The 15,493-nt window shown below is 50.4% G+C and overlaps 8 protein-coding genes across 8 annotated transcripts; 4 read left to right on the top strand and 4 right to left on the bottom strand.

The window, feature by feature from the left end:
* Positions 1-918: 918 nt before the first annotated feature.
* Positions 919-2,890, top strand: PEX2_105400 (CocE/NonD family hydrolase; the record flags this gene model as incomplete). The annotated part of the gene is made up of 4 exons (XM_016747808.1): positions 919-1,112; positions 1,179-1,430; positions 1,481-2,734; positions 2,794-2,890. 4 exons carry the CDS (start codon positions 919-921, stop codon positions 2,888-2,890), a joined length of 1,797 nt encoding a protein of 598 aa, XP_016593295.1.
* Positions 2,891-2,998: 108 nt separating this feature from the next.
* Positions 2,999-3,468, bottom strand: PEX2_105390 (uncharacterized protein; the record flags this gene model as incomplete). Its single annotated transcript, XM_016747807.1, has 2 exons — positions 2,999-3,079; positions 3,136-3,468. The coding sequence occupies 2 exons, from the start codon at positions 3,466-3,468 to the stop codon at positions 2,999-3,001; spliced, it is 414 nt and encodes a 137-aa protein (XP_016593294.1).
* A 241-nt stretch (positions 3,469-3,709) lies between these two features.
* PEX2_105380 (Aldehyde dehydrogenase, N-terminal) lies at positions 3,710-5,351 on the top strand (the record flags this gene model as incomplete). The annotated part of the gene is made up of 5 exons (XM_016747806.1): positions 3,710-4,085; positions 4,133-4,619; positions 4,681-4,773; positions 4,823-4,938; positions 5,008-5,351. The coding sequence occupies 5 exons, from the start codon at positions 3,710-3,712 to the stop codon at positions 5,349-5,351; spliced, it is 1,416 nt and encodes a 471-aa protein (XP_016593293.1).
* A 61-nt stretch (positions 5,352-5,412) lies between these two features.
* On the bottom strand, positions 5,413-8,199 carry PEX2_105370 (Cys6 transcription factor domain-containing protein; the record flags this gene model as incomplete). Its single annotated transcript, XM_016747805.1, has 3 exons — positions 5,413-7,909; positions 7,971-8,025; positions 8,088-8,199. The coding sequence occupies 3 exons, from the start codon at positions 8,197-8,199 to the stop codon at positions 5,413-5,415; spliced, it is 2,664 nt and encodes an 887-aa protein (XP_016593292.1).
* A 235-nt stretch (positions 8,200-8,434) lies between these two features.
* On the top strand, positions 8,435-9,395 carry PEX2_105360 (DODA-type extradiol aromatic ring-opening family dioxygenase; the record flags this gene model as incomplete). The annotated part of the gene is made up of 3 exons (XM_016747804.1): positions 8,435-8,438; positions 8,495-8,625; positions 8,673-9,395. 3 exons carry the CDS (start codon positions 8,435-8,437, stop codon positions 9,393-9,395), a joined length of 858 nt encoding a protein of 285 aa, XP_016593291.1.
* A 350-nt stretch (positions 9,396-9,745) lies between these two features.
* Positions 9,746-10,559, bottom strand: PEX2_105350 (SDR family NAD(P)-dependent oxidoreductase; the record flags this gene model as incomplete). The annotated part of the gene is made up of 2 exons (XM_016747803.1): positions 9,746-10,001; positions 10,051-10,559. The coding sequence occupies 2 exons, from the start codon at positions 10,557-10,559 to the stop codon at positions 9,746-9,748; spliced, it is 765 nt and encodes a 254-aa protein (XP_016593290.1).
* Positions 10,560-11,417: 858 nt separating this feature from the next.
* On the bottom strand, positions 11,418-12,909 carry PEX2_105340 (FAD-binding oxidoreductase; the record flags this gene model as incomplete). Its single annotated transcript, XM_016747802.1, has 3 exons — positions 11,418-12,339; positions 12,411-12,424; positions 12,481-12,909. The coding sequence occupies 3 exons, from the start codon at positions 12,907-12,909 to the stop codon at positions 11,418-11,420; spliced, it is 1,365 nt and encodes a 454-aa protein (XP_016593289.1).
* Positions 12,910-13,325: 416 nt separating this feature from the next.
* Positions 13,326-15,086, top strand: PEX2_105330 (Major facilitator superfamily domain, general substrate transporter; the record flags this gene model as incomplete). Its single annotated transcript, XM_016747801.1, has 3 exons — positions 13,326-13,465; positions 13,523-14,790; positions 14,869-15,086. 3 exons carry the CDS (start codon positions 13,326-13,328, stop codon positions 15,084-15,086), a joined length of 1,626 nt encoding a protein of 541 aa, XP_016593288.1.
* Positions 15,087-15,493: the final 407 nt, after the last annotated feature.

Raw genomic sequence — 15,493 nt, 5'->3', positions numbered from 1 at the left:
GGCAGCTTTCACCCACAATATCCGCGATCTAACCAGAGGATTAACGCTGGCGAAGTAGATGCAAACTAGGCCAGTTCATATCAACAGCATGAGTAGACCTCCGCAAGGCGCAACCCGCGCCAACCCACTAATAGGCCGGGTTTTGGGCCCAGTCTTTAGGCCTACCGGTGGGCTGTAGGCCCAGGGTGAAAGCCCACTGGGATTTGAATAGGGCCCAAATAGGGCCCAACAAGCACCAAACCATACAAACATTCCCAAAAACATGACTTTTTTAATTACCCTATGTTTAGACCCTATTTCTAGCCTTTATTTTCAGGTAATATTTTATTATTTTAATTTCTGTACTTTTAGTTATTAGTTCAATTGGTGTATCGCGTTTAAAAAGCAAGAAAACGCTTTACATAGATAATTCTATAAATTTAAACTCTATATGATATGTGGAATGTTAGTATACAACGATTATAAGATACTAATTAAACTTCCTAAATGGGCTATAATAGGGGTTTTATGGGCCTCTACGAATGGGCTGTGGGTTGGGCTTCAGGCCTGGGGTCCGGGCCCATTTACGGGCTTTGCGGAGGTCCAAGCATGAGTGTGCGCAATGAACCCAGTCTCCCTCAAGGCAGCATCAAAATCAGCGAATGGGGTCAGTCCAATGTCCAATGCCGACATGGGCCTGGAAAAATTCTTCCAGACAATAGCCATCTCGTTCAAGCGCAAAAACCGTCGGCTAGAGTATTCGGAATCTTAGCGGCTATCTCGAAGTGGTCCCGACGACCGGGAAAGGGCGGGGGAGGTCACATGTATGAATGCGATATATAGCTGAACATAAGAGAGAAATTGCCTGGATTGAAGCTGCAGCTGATCTTAATTTTGCTTTCTTCAGTCCTTGCTCCACGTCAATCAAACTTTGCCACAATGCCTAATTTTATTCGCGATATCCAGAAGACGGACACTACCTCGTTCCCATACATCTTCGAGCAGAATGTCACCGTTCGAACCAAGGTGGCCGGTGGTCTCATTCGCTGCAATGTATATCGACCCAAGACCGACGCGCGCTTTCCAGTGATCGTGACCTACGGACCCTATGGGAAGGACATCCATTATGAAATGTAACCAGCCAGAACTCTCCGCAGAAGCTCCTCATACTGGCCTTGGTTACTGATGTGCTGAACTAGATTCCATCCCTCCTCCTTCGCCGAAGTCAATCCGGAGCACCACTCGGCACATTCAGCATGGGAAACACCTGATCCCGGATTCTGGACCCGCCACGGTTATGCGGTAGTGCGCGCTGACGAGCGAGGCCTTGGTCAATCGCCAGGCGTATTGGATACCATGTCCCGAGGAACGAGTGAAGCTTTCTTCGACCTGATCGAATGGGCGGCGGAGCAAAAATGGTCCTCAGGAAAGGTTGGTCTGCTGGGTATCAGGTGAGATTTCTCCGTTCCTGTACTTTGTATGGAGCTGACTCCCTAGGCAGCTACTACGGAGGTAGTCAGTGGCGCGTCGCTGCACGGCAGCCCAAAGGTCTCGCAGCTGTCATCCCTTGGGAGGGGATGTCAGACTACTATCGCGATCGCTGTCGACAAGGTGGCATTCTGTCTAATGGCTTCATCAAATTCTGGTGGAATCGTCAGGTCATCACCAACCAGTACGGGGGCCCAGGACGTGCTGCACGTAACTGGGGGCCCGACACCATCGAGGGTGATCTACCAAAAGAGGAACTGGCTGCAAACCGTCGCGATCAAACGCAGGACAATGTGGCGAACAGATTCCGCGATGAGCCATACTACGCCTCCAAAGAGTATACCATGAGTGATATACAAGTGCCTGTGCTTAGCGTTGCCAACTGGGGTGGAATTTGTCTACATCTGCGTGGCAATGTCGAGGGCTGGACTTGGGCAGGATCCCCCCTGAAATACTTGCGCTTCATTACCGGTCGGCACGATCTGCCCTTCTACTACCACGCGGAGGTGGAAGTCCAGCGCAGCTTCCTGGATGCTTTCCTCAAAGGTGAGGATCGTGAGGGCTGGAGTGTCCCTGGCAAGCTGGCCCCGGTCAGCATTATCCTGCGCAAAGGGGACGTTGGCTTCAACGATGCGAAAGCCGAGCAGGCCTACCTCCGGCGGAGTGAGAATGAGTGGCCCATTGCCCGGACGCAGTACACTCCCTTCTTCCTGCACCCCGACGGAAGGTTAACCATTGATGAGACCGCAGTCAAGGACTTGCCTGTGACAAAAATCTCTTATCCTGCTCTGGGCACCCTCGACAACCCGCAGCTGCTGAGGGTTGAGACGGAGCCTTTCACGCAAGAGACAGAGATTACTGGTCACATTGTAGCACATCTGAATGTTTCGGTCACCCCGTACCCAGACAGTGAGATTATCCCCTCCGACATTGATCTTTTCCTCACGCTGCGACATATCTCTCCAGCTGGTCAGGAGGTCTTTTATACAGGCACTGCCGGCGACCCTGTGCCTCTGACAAAGGGCTGGCTACGTGTCAGTTTGCGTAAGACTGATCCCAATCACCACAAGCACCGAGCATGGCTGCCGCACCGAAACTACGTGAGCACGGACGTGGAGCCAGTTATTGTGGGTGATGTATACACCGTGGACGTTGAGATTTGGCCAACAAACGTCGTGGTGGAACGGGGAGGCAAAATCGTTTTGGAAGTTGCCTCAGGCGATACGCAGGGATGCGGCGTCTTCCAGCATGACTCCCCAATTGATCGGTAAGTATTCCATCAACTGCGAATGCGAAACGATAACTGACCATTGAGCAATTGAATAGGTCAAAGGAGAAGTTTCATGGGCTCAACCACATACATTTCGGACCTCAGTTTCAAAACTACGTCTCCTTGCCCATCATTCCGCCAAAGGATGACTGAATAGTGAGCTAGATTCATTGTTTATATGTATATAGCATGTCTGAAACCATATTCTATACAGAAAATGAATTATATGTCATGATATACTTTCGACTATCAGCTACGCACTCAAAATTCGCCGCCTAGCTTGTATCTAAACAAATTTTCAGACAGTCGCTCCCCGGTGACCTTCCACAGGCGGTTTGCCATCTGTCACAATTAGCACATACATCTCCGGCATGTGGGCACAAGCAGGCACCACTCACCACATTCATTTCCAATCCGGTAAACATTATGGTCAAAAATGCTCGCTCTCCCAGACTTGTGTACACCCTTCGCTGGCTTTGGTCGAGATGCCGATTAATCGGCCGGTACGGTGGGATACGGCGATAGTCATCTGGCCACCCAGCAGGGCTATGGGCTCTAATTTCTCCGGCAGTGGCTCCGGTCCCAACCTGCTGCGAGGAAGAGTTCGAGGTAGCCACGTTGGACTCGTATACATCGTAGTCTGCTGGGTATCCCCGCACCCGAAGTCGGGCAGTGCGAATACTGGCAGCGGAAGCGGTAGCGGTGGTAGATGTTGATGCAGATGAAAGCATGTTGAAAGGCCTGTTTTTCCGTGGTTGTCCGTGTGGTAAAAACAGCTAAAAAGCAAATGTGATATAAATGGCCAGACGGAAATGGAGACGTAGACTTGCCCCGGCATCGGGAATGTGGCCCACCTCCCCCCGAAGGAACATCACACCCCACGTCTAAGACCACGGATCGGAGGAGATCAAAGGATTCAAAGCTCGCATCTTTGACCGTGGAAGGATTTCATCATTCGCTCAATCATTCACCATGGCTGCCTCCCTTCGAGCTGTTCGTGAGGCTGTCCTGGATGGTCGCATGCACAACATATTCACTCGTCGAACCCAGCTAGAGGCCCTTCAGCAAACACTGCTTGACAGAGCTGATGCCATTCAGGACGCCATCCTCGCTGACACTAGTTATGTCGCCTCCGAGGCCGCCGTGGAATATCTCCTCACTCTAAATACCTTAAAGGAGTATCATAAGTCTTTGAATATCGACCGCGCACTCCAGGATGAGTATGCCATTGCAAGGGGGGAGGATGCTGCCAACCGACGGGACCCCGTGGGGATTGTATACATTGTTCCGACGAGCTATACAATCTTCTACTCAGTCCTAGTCGCCGTCGCTGGCGCGCTTACTGCTGGTAATTGCATCGTTATTGAAGTATGACACACTCTCGACAGTCAACAGGGTACACCTCGCTAACCCTGGCATCTACAAAGCTATCCAACTCTCTTCAAGTCCTTCCTGTGTTGATCAAGAAGCTCCTGGAGTCGTCGCTTGATCGCAGTACTATCGCATTCGTCTCGACTCCAGCAACAGACGAGGATCTCGGACCGCAACATATGCGCCTTCATCAAGATGATCACCGACCCGGTAAAGTAGTGGCTGTTGTGGATCGCACAGCACACATCAATCACGCAGCTGAGGTAATCGTAGCAGCCCGGTTCAGCTTCGGTGGCCGGTCGCCCTACGCACCCGACCTAGTCCTTGTCAATGAATACATCAAGGAGGCGTTTCTGATGGCCTTGGTGCAGGCGAGTGTGTCCTTTCTGCCGAGCGCAGGTGCAATACAAGGAAGCGAGCGACGTCAAGGAAAAGAAGACCAAGAGGAAAGAGGGGGACTGCGGACCGTATCATCCCTGGGCAGGGGCAAAATTGTGGAAGCAGACCGACTGTATAGCTATCATCACTCTTCCCAAAACCGACGACTCCTGCTAATAAAGAACGCGTAATAGAGATCCCAAAGCGCTGCCGGATAAACCTACTGACGGCCGATTGTTGGTGCATACCGTGCGCTCGTTAGATCATGCCATCGATTTGTCAAATATGTGAGTGAACAGCATGTTCATAAAAACCAGAAACTGACTGATCTATTAGGGTCGGAAACCTCCGGGGGGCGTACGTCTTCGCTCACGAGAAGTCTGCCAAATATTTGGCGCAGTTCATTAATGCGGATGTCTCGTTTGTCAACCACATCCCTGTGGAAGTCCTGGGTAAGGGAATCGCATTTAAACAACATATAAATAACATTTATAAGGCTAATATAATTTTATTCCTTTTAGTGGGACCCACTCCCCCCGAACAAGTGGCCTTGGACCGATCAATGCGATATCCTACCACGATCTTCTCTGTTCCTCGCCCGCATTATATCCGCCCTACTCTACTATCGCAATCAGTCACAGATATTCTACGTATCAAATCAGTCTCAACCTTGCGGAGTACACTGGCCTTGCAGTCGAGTGAACTGGTCTCCCCAGCTCAGCGGCCCTTGGGTGGAGGCGTAGGGTTCTTTGAGCAAGGTATTCTGATAGGGCTGGGTTTGTTCTCGATCCCGATGCTCGTGGGGGTGAGTGCTCTGGGCTATTGGACGTGGAACATGGTGCAAAAGCATGGATCTCGCATGTAATATTCTAAGATAGTAGTCATTGGCTTTTGCGGGATATAAATATGCATAGTAATAGTATTATCTATTCAATGATTATCTGCCGGGACCATGTAGTCACCTCGAGTAGCTTCTGAACAGAATGCACAACATTCTTCACCAGAGGGGGCTCATGGGCATCGGGGCCGCTATGATTATGGTACATCAACCGAAGGGTCAGGGTCAGAACTGTTGTTGGATCGCACAAGTCTACGGCGGAAACTTCAGGGGTATCCCCATGCAGCATTGGCTGACCTCGCCCAAAGGAAATGAACCTCTGCACATGTTCGGTTTCAGGGGAATCAAGCCAAATAGGCACCTTCGTAGTGGTTGTGCCAGTTAGATCCGCTACTCCCATACCATATGCCCAAATCACTAGAGTCGAATGATACAGGGCAACGGCGGTGAAGTCGCGTAAATATTGCGGTTCCAGCGCCCGAATCTCACGGATGATTTGGGCTGCATGCCACACAGCCTGGCGGCCTTCCTTGCTCTCTGACCATGCCTCGATTGCAGGGGGAATCCGGTCTACTGATTCAGACTGCTCAAATGAGACCGCGAAAAGCTGGATCTCTTCGAGGGACATGTGCATATGCATCAGGGTGCTGTGCCAGTACAAGGCGTTCTCATTTTTGTACCCAATGCCAAAATAGTTTAGCATCTCAGTGAGCTGCTGGTGCCGCGATGCCATGAGCAAGCCGCCAGACCGGAGTCCAGAATGACCGAGTATGGTGCTACTATGGCTGTTGCTACTGTTACTGCTACTGCTAGTAAGCAAACTCATCTGTCGGTACTCCCAGATTAAACCCCATAGAGCGTGCAGTACGGCGGTGCAGGACAGCCTCATGTCTATCATGTGGCGGTGGCTCTCAAGTAGATCCATGTTCAACACACACTCTGTGAGACGTATTTGGCGTGAGACATATTGGCTCCTAGCTTGCTGGGCACAGAAAATTTCTTTCCACTGTGTTGCATCAGGAGCGTTCCACAGAGCCGGGCAAGCCGGAAGAGGAAGTGATAACTCGGCGTAGGACATAAGGGGGCTGGTCAGAAGCATCATGGAACAATGTGCATCGTGTTGCCATAATTGGTAGACTAGACGCTTGATAGACTCCTCTCGGATCCAGAGCCTCCATTTATCCTCCAGGATTTGGTCTGTGTCGACTGGATGCACTGTGATAAGCGGATATCTGGCGGCATCAAACCGGCCCCGGCGTCGCAGCATGGTAATCAATGGGTAGCGGAAACTCTCGGAGATTTCCATCTTGCGACTGTTGGCACTCCATAGGCTGATCTCGAGACATAGAAGAAACGCTTGATGCAGCTCGAGATCCCGGATGAGGGTGTTGTCGGCCTCGAATACCGCGGGAAGTCGATGTCGGACAACCTCCTGCATTGCAAACCCGAGCTTCCGCAATGTCAAATCGGGAGTAAGCACTGCACCCGCCGCAGCCATGGCAAGCAAGAGTTCCGCGCGAGACTGATTGGGTGTGAACGTGCTTCGATGGATCCAAGCGCCCGCGCTGGAAAAGGGCACGGTTAGAAAATATCGAATGAGGCGATCCAACAGCTCGGGAGAAGGGAATGAGGCCGCGTTTAGCGAGAAGGGCTGTGGCATCTGGCTCAGCATAATACTCAAAATCTTGTCGCGAGAAGCCAGGTCGAGGCAATTATCAGGACCAGGTCCCATGTCCAGATTCCGGAGACTCTTTGGGGGGGTATCGGGCCCGACCTGGCCGCCGAGTAACAAGTTGCCGTGTTCAGCATAGCCATGATCTTGAGGCACAGGCACGAACCGCCATCGAAGGCGTTGCACGGACTGATCCTCTCTCGCTGCATGATCTGGCTGGGAGGCTTCGTTTTCGACAGCATGCACCAACGGTGCGAGAGTGGACGCCGTGACCGCTTCGTACTCGAAGGGGGCACGCGCGTTGTATGACTCGAGGAAACTAAGGTCGACCATACTAAGATCGAGATTAGTCTCTAGACCAAATGCGACCAATCCCCCCCGGGTAATCGGGGAGAGATCTGGTGACGAGTCATCCTGGTCTGGAGGGAGTACGGCGGAATATGCTCCCAACACGGCATCCGACCTCGCCGTCAAGTCTGCTCCTACATCGGTCGCCCGACTTGCTGCCAGCTGGGACAAGTTGCCCGGATTCACTGATTCTATTTGATTGCTGATGCCTAATGGTGCGCAGGGCCCACCGACAACCTGTGGCTGTTGTGGCTGCTGTGGCTGCTGTGGCTGCTGTAATGGCGATGATGAATTCCCGTCATTGCCGGGAGATTTTGTCTCTAGCCGAGTCACCGGAGTCGGCAGAGTACCCTCCACAGATCCAGTGGGTAGGCTACAACGAATCCCTTTCCGTTGACATCGACGGCAGGGCTTTTCGTCATCGCAGCGGAGGTGATTCTCGGCACACCCCTCGCAAGCCTGCGACACGCGGACTGGCGCACTATTACCCTCGGTACAGCGTCGCTTCGTGGTGGCCGACTCTCTGTGGGGGTCATGAAGAGCTGAATGGCGGGACAATAGGTCACTATGTCCGTACGTCAGTGTGTTGACAGGTCTTGTCTAATGACCGAGGGAATGGGCCTCACACGCGACCGAACCGCTTATTGCACACGGAGCAACGGTAAGGCTTCTCCTGGGTGTCTACATGGGCGCAGTCAAGTCAGCCAGCACGTCGGACAGGAGGGCCCGAGAGATGAACGTACGGGAGCGGACGTGGCGACCTAGATGGTCAATGCGGGTGAAGGATTGTGAACAGGTTCCACACTGGAACAGGTTGGTGGGCATGGAGTTCGGGGGAGCGCGTGGAGAAGCCATCAATGATCAAACCAACGGGTATCGTATGATTTTGTCAAGCTGAACGAGAGGCGGAGGATAAGTATACAGTACCTTCTAAACGCGGGGAAAGTGGTCCCGCTTTCGGGGTGTGGGGTAGAGTTACCGAATGATGGGGATGTGCAATACAAACTTGATAAAAAAGAAGCCACACAAAAGCTACATCCTAACCAAACATCCTAGAATATCATCATCGTCGGCATCAGATTACTCCGCTATGTGTAAGTACAGTCTCAATTGATTCTGCTTGAATTCGCTGTCTGATCTCACTCCTCAGCGCTCACACCTGTGCATTTCTTTTCTCATGGCTCGACCATGATGCTGGGGGAAGAATCCGAGTCCGCCGACTACTGGAAGAAATGCGGAGATGAGGCCCTAGCCTATGGCATTAAGGGTGTGATCATCATGGTATGCTTCCCGCTCCCCGGCGAGACTATGTATTGACGCTGGAAGAGGGTGCCCACTGGGGCTGCTCAGGAAACAACCGCCTCGAAGTTGCGATGAATCCCCGTCCCGCCAAGTCTCCCGTGGCGTATGTGCACCCTTCCAAGTACATAGACTACGAGCTTGTGCCGGATCTTGATAGTGGGCGCAAGTGTATCGACCTTCTATCCGCCGAGGGCTTTGACGTGCACGCCAACGAGAGCTTGGAATGGATTCACGATACCTATCTGATCCTTATTCGCATGTTTCCTGATCGGTGCCCCCCAACAACCATTATATCCACCAACGTGCAATATGATCCACACTTCCACATGCGTGCTGGTACGGCTCTACGGCCACTACGCGAGCAGAACTACCTGATCATTGGGACTGGTGGGGCGGTACATAACCTGTATCGCAATGTCTGGGGGCCTATGTTGCGATATGGTGACAATTTTTCCCAGGAAACGCCACCTGAGAAATGGGCTCTAGATTTTCGCCAGGCAGTAGAAGACGCCCTAACAAACAACAGCGGGCCTGCTCTCCGCCGGGCCATGACTCGGCTCATGAAGCATCCTCATTTTCGAGACGCTCATGCCACGGATGACCACTACATGCCTGCTGTATTCGTGGCTGGGGCAGCCGGCAGCGAAGCCGATTTGGGGACAACCGGAAGGCTAATGGCAGAAACATGGGAGCTGACAAACATGTGCAATTCCCAATTCACCATCGGGGAGTGGCCCCAGGTATCATAAATACCCGCTTAATGTACTTTCTCCGTGCTGCTCTGCCATAGTTAATCTAAGCACTTTTTTATGGTATGCTTCGTACCAGTGGCCAGCTGGTATCCGGGTATAAACACTCTCAACTAGGTATTGCAACCTTAGCTTTTGACAGATAGCTTCAATTTACAGTATATAGTATAGAGCGATGTCAAAAGCGGTCTAAACCAGACATAATTCAGGCACTAACTCTTCCAATTCAAGCACTCAACCCTTGGCCGATATACCCTAGCGTCTAGCTTGGTGGAGGTAGTGTGCATTTCTTGCCATATGACAGAACAGTATATTCAGTTGTCTTTTTTCAACAAACTATTGCTTTGTGCTTAATCAATAAACAGCCCACCAGATGCAACGATATGAGCACCGTTGATCCAACGTGCCCTTTCCTCACACAGAAACCCGACGGCGAAGGAAATCTCCTCGGGCTCTGCCATTCTCGGTCCCACTGGTGTGCACTCAATAATTGGTTGAAGTAATTTCATTTGCTCTTCACCGGCAGCAGCAAAGCCTTCGGTTTTTGTTGGCCCCGGACTGACTGCGTTTACAGTGCACCCATACTTCGGGGGAAGTTCCTTTGCCCTAGTTCTGATCAGTGATTTATAATGACTCAGTATCGAGAAGAACATACCAGCACTTGGTAAAAGAATCTACCATTCCCTTGGTGCCCGCATAAATTGTCTGGTTGGGCGGAGGACCCCGAGCGGAAATACTGACAATGTTGACAATCCTCCCACTGCCTTTGGTGAGATGTGGGAGACAGGCTTTCGTCAGAAGAAATGTTCCCCGGCCATTTATGTTTACCAAAAGGTCCCAGTCTTCGAGCGTCTGCTCTTCCAGTGGCTTGTTAACTGCCAATGCAACGCAATTCACGAGGATGTCAATCTTTCCCCAGCGTGCGACAGCAGCATCGACCAGCTTTTGTGGGGCAGCCGTAGTTGACATGTCGGCCTCTACTACGACTGATGGACAGGGTAGAGACGCAGCTACCCCGTCTGCTTCTGCCTTTAGGTGGGAGAATGGATAATTGACAACGGTATTGGCCCCCCTCGTAGATAACTCGCGAACAATCGCTGCCCCTATACCAGACGAGGAGCCACTGACAATGGCAACTTTGCCTGATAAAGTTTTGTTGTCCATGTTGAAGAAGTGTTTTGGCGATGAGGCTGGGCGTGAAGGGCGTTTAGGTCGCCGTCTCGTTCACGCTTAGATGGGACCGTCCAAGAATAATTGGAACTGATGTCAAATTTGGGAGGAGCTTGGTTGGTCTGAACGAATCAAGTGACAAAATATGCTGCAGCTCGCCATATAGGAGTGCTGCTCCCCTGGTGGAGTTCGGCCCCGATTTGCGCCCTTTCAAGACTAGACCTCGGCAAACCCCAAGATGGGTCACCAGGAACACCTTGAACCCAAAACTTAGTTGGATTACCCGGAACACCTGCCGATGTCTATCCAAGACATTTGTAAGCTGGTCAACATGACCTCGGAAATATCCCCACATCCCGACTATATTGTCCTTCACGGGAACTTCTCCACACAGCCTAAATCCCCGGATTTTGGCCTTAACCAGTGCTGGGTTGTAGTTCAGAGGGACAATCATGATTGTTCGCATGACCCATTAATACTATCCCATCTTTTTATCGAATAGTCAACCAACTTCATCCAAGTGACAAATCTCTCTTCTACCGAATGAAAGCAATGGACTTCGTTCTCAATAACCAAGTAAAGTCTCAGATTCTGTGTTTTGTTTGGATTGGATCACCTGTAAAACATAAAATAGGGTAAACAGTGTACGAGAGTAGAAACAGCTTCGTCCTTTCATAACTTAACGTCAACCAAACCGGATCTTGGTGGCTGACAAGGGACAGAGAGCAGAAATGACGATGAAAGAATATGCATTGTATATGACTGTTGACATAATTTCTGATCTATGTAACTGCAGCCGGAATACCTTGCGAACATATGCCGTAATCTTGGGCTCTTCCTTCGTTTCCACCATCACATTTTCCATTGGTGAGCATTGTCCAGCCCATTCGTGCCGGAAAGATCCCCTTGGTCCAAATAGCCACAAATTCTACCCTGGGGATCGAAACTGCGTCGAATCTCCATCAGTCGCGTAGCATTTTCATCAGACCAGTATTTGCTCTTGCGGACTTGGAAGTCGGAATCTCCTAGGTATGCTCCGACCGAGTGTCTCTCTACCTTCTTCATCACATTGCGGACCCATTCCAGGCAGCGAGTGTCATCTTTTTCTTCCTCCCATATAGTATAGAGAGCAAAATAATGGTCGGATTGCATGCTGAGGGCCATATTTGGGAGCTTCCGCCGACTACACGGGTTCATCGCATACCATAGCGAAAACGCTTTCTTGTGGGGGAGAGTAGTAAATGCCTCCTCAAGTACACTAGGCACATCGGCATCGTTTTGGATATACGCATTATCTGCACAGTAGCGGTGCTTTTCCGGGTTCTTCTCTCCTTGGTTGATATATTGCTTCTCAAGACTGTCCTCTTGACAAAACCATTCTTCAATAGTGCCGACTGGTCTTGTCTCTTGGGCGGAACGGAGGGCTGCTTCTGCTTCGTCCGGTTCATTCTTCATCGTAACAAAAAGGACGAAAAAGACCATCGCGGAGTCACTATCCGGATGATGGGCGATGGCCGCAATTTCAGTGTCCTGGTCGAAGCCAGGAGATATGTCCAGAACCCATTGAAATGCTTCGCGGTACATGGAAATGGGATAGATGTAACCCGATGATCGGAATCCTCGCTTCGGGTACGGGATCACATCGAGGTGAAACTTTGTCACTATGCCCGGAAACCCTGTTGGAGACAAGGTCGAGTTAGCGAAAATCATGGACAGGAATCCAAGCTGAGCATGCCTGGTCCAGCGCCACGAGCTGCCCAATATAGGTCCTGGTTCTGCACAGAATTGCAATGAATCAGATCTCCCTGGGCAGTCACCACATCCACCGCTTGCACTCGCTCACAGGCCCAACCCCAGTTCTGCGTCAAACAAAATCAATAATCATGATCGGGTTGAATCAGCACCGAATACTTACGCGACAGTTCCAACCCATTCCACCCTGAAGGAGGAACCCGCCAATGCCAACATCCGGACAGTGACCTCCAGGAAACATCAGCTCATGTTGATCGACCAAGACCGAGTTGATTTCTCTCCCAGTCATACTAGGCGATGCTATGGCCATCTTTCTTGCTGGGTCTACGTCCAAGAATTTGTAGTTCCCAAGGTCGATTAAAATCGAATTGTCACGAACACTCCAAGCAGCCCAGGAATGTCCACCAGAGCGAACGGCGACACGACAGTTGCGCTCCGCAGCCAGTTTGACTGCAGCCACAATATCATCCTCGCAGGTAGCCTTTACAACTGCGAGTGGGAATCGTTCAGGACGACGATGATTGAAGACGCGCCCGACGCGTGCCTCTTCATATGTTGCGTCGTCAGATGATTCACGCCAAATAATTTGCATGGTGGGCAGTCCAGAATGATAAGAATTGTGCAACATAGGAAAAGGGTAATCTGGTGGAATTAGCCAAGTTTAATAAAGTTCTGACGATCGTCACTGTGGAGGTTCTCATTTATTCCGCAGTTCGGCAGATGGGGAGAACCCCACAGAATGTGTGCTCTTCCCCGCCGGGTAAGACGTGGGGTAATGGCTCTTCGGGTATGGCCGTGGGGTAAGGGGCGAATTTTGTCCACTTCCCGAACGAAGGTGTCACATCGAACTATGAATATGAAAACTAGTCCAATAATACGTTTGTACAAGAGGCGCCAGAAACGTCAAATTAACCTCGTTGGCAGTTGGTTTGGCAGCTCAACTTTTCATAAGCGTTCAAGGCCCCCGACTTCCACCCATATGAATATTTATGAATATTTCCACCTACAATGCAGACTAAGTTAACAACTATTCGGCACGATGGCATCCAGGAAAACACATTGGGAAGTTTGCGTCTTCGGCATCATGAGACCAACGAGATCATCCTGATCCCAACCCCATCCAGGGATCCTAATGATCCCCTTAATTGGTAAGGCCCGTCCCTGTTTATGGCTAGCAGGCGTTAATAACACAATGCCCATATAAGGTCGCGGCCGTTTCGGTACTATATCGTTATTGTCGTGTGTTTGGCAGTTTTCTTCTGCAACTTCCTGGTGGCCGGTCCAACAGTTGCGATAGTGGAAACAACCGTGGACTTCCTAGGACCCAAGGGTCTCGATTTCAGTTCCCATATCTCGAAGATTGCATTTTTCTACAGTACGACTGCACTGTGTCAAGGAATTGGCATGTTTTTTTGGATGCCCCTGATTGTGAAATATGGCCGACGCCCTATTTATGTCATATCATTCATCCTCTACTTCGCCACTAGTCTTTGGTCGGGATTTGCCAGAACCTACGGGGTGGAGTTAGCAGGCCGCATCGTCATGGGCCTCGCTGCTGGAGCTGGCGAATGTCTCGGCCCTCTGACCATCGCAGACATATTCTTTCTTCATGAGAGAGGTGCAGTCATGGCAACCTATACTGCCGCGCTATCTATGGGTGCTGCAGGTGGGATTATTGTCGATGGTCTCATTATGATATCTCACGATTGGCGGTATATATACTATGTTGGATCTGCCCTCCTTGGTGCCGTCACAATTTTGGTAATCTTCACCTTTCCCGAAACCACATACAATAGGCACATTGAAGAAGCCGAAGTGGCTGTCCCCGATGATGGTCGCTTGGACAAGGCTGACCGTCTGGAGTCAACCTTGTCCGAATATCACGAGACTGTGGTCCATTCTGATCCTCGTGCAAAGAAAACATATATTCAGTCGTTACGATTGTTTCCTGGGACTTTCACGTCAGAGCCGCTATCTCGAATTTTCATACGCCCGGTAATCCTCATCATGCTGCCACCCGTTCTTTGGGCATCACTCGTCTTTGCTGTTACAATTGGATTTCTGATAGCCATCACGTCTAACTTTGCCACCGCATTCTCAACGGCATACAATTTTGCGTCCTGGCAGTCTGGGCTTTGCTTTTCATCCGGTATGGTCGGATCTTTCCTTGGAATTGCATTTGGGGGTCATATCTCGGATTGGAGTGCAGATTGGTTCACCCAACGCAATGGTGGCATTCGAGAACCTGAAATGCGTCTTCCTTCCATTTTCATCGGCGGCACACTTGCCCCGATTGCCTTGATCCTGTACGGTGTTGGAATCAACAACCAATTGCACTGGATGGTCCCCACACTGGGGCTTGGGTTGTTGAACTTTGCAATTGTACAGGCCACTAATGTGGCCATGGTATACGTGATCGACTGCTACAGACCTGCTGTCGGTGAAGTGACCGTTTCGATATTAGCGTTTAAAGGTTAGTATTCTCCAACTCACCGTCAAATGTTTCGATGCGAAAGGCTTGTTGAGTTCTGAAACTGACCATCTGCTTTAGCCGCGTTTGGATTTTTGCTCTCTTTTTACACAAACCCCTGGATTGACATGGAAGGATACAGCAAGGCGTTTGGGGAGATGGCTTGCATTTCTGGAATCATTATGCTTATGGGCCTTGTATTTTATTTATGGGGCAAGGGCATTCGACAAAAGACATGGAAATGGCGTCTTATGCGCAAATATGGCCACTGGGATACCGACCGTGAGGTTGGAGAATAGCAAGCTGGGGGCAGACTTCTTATATTCATTGATGTTTGTAAGCTTGAAGATAGTTCTCAACTTTAATTAAATAAAATATGTAGAAAAATCGATACTTGGGGTTACAGCAGCCGATTTGGGCCAAATTTGAGCACTGGCGGTCTAGAGGAGATGCTCGACGGCGCCCCGGGTCAGATGTTCTCTGTGAGCAATAAAACAGAAAGGGAAAGGTCTCGAGTACCAGGCATTAACCAGCACATATGCACTTAGGAGCTTAGAGCTTCTAAGTCTTCAGCCACAGGTACATTTACTTATGTCAACCACATACACGGGATGGGATACATCATATGCCAAAAGACCTCTAAGTACCACCCACCATAGAGGCCCGCAGAGATTATCACTCTCTCGCTCAAATATGGATCAAGGAT

The sequence above is a fragment of the Penicillium expansum genome, assembly GCF_000769745.1.
Source record: "Penicillium expansum strain MD-8 chromosome Unknown contig362, whole genome shotgun sequence".
Classification (NCBI taxonomy): domain Eukaryota; kingdom Fungi; phylum Ascomycota; class Eurotiomycetes; order Eurotiales; family Aspergillaceae; genus Penicillium; species Penicillium expansum.
Note: the sequence above shows the minus strand (reverse complement) of the source record. Positions and strands in the feature narration are given on the sequence as shown.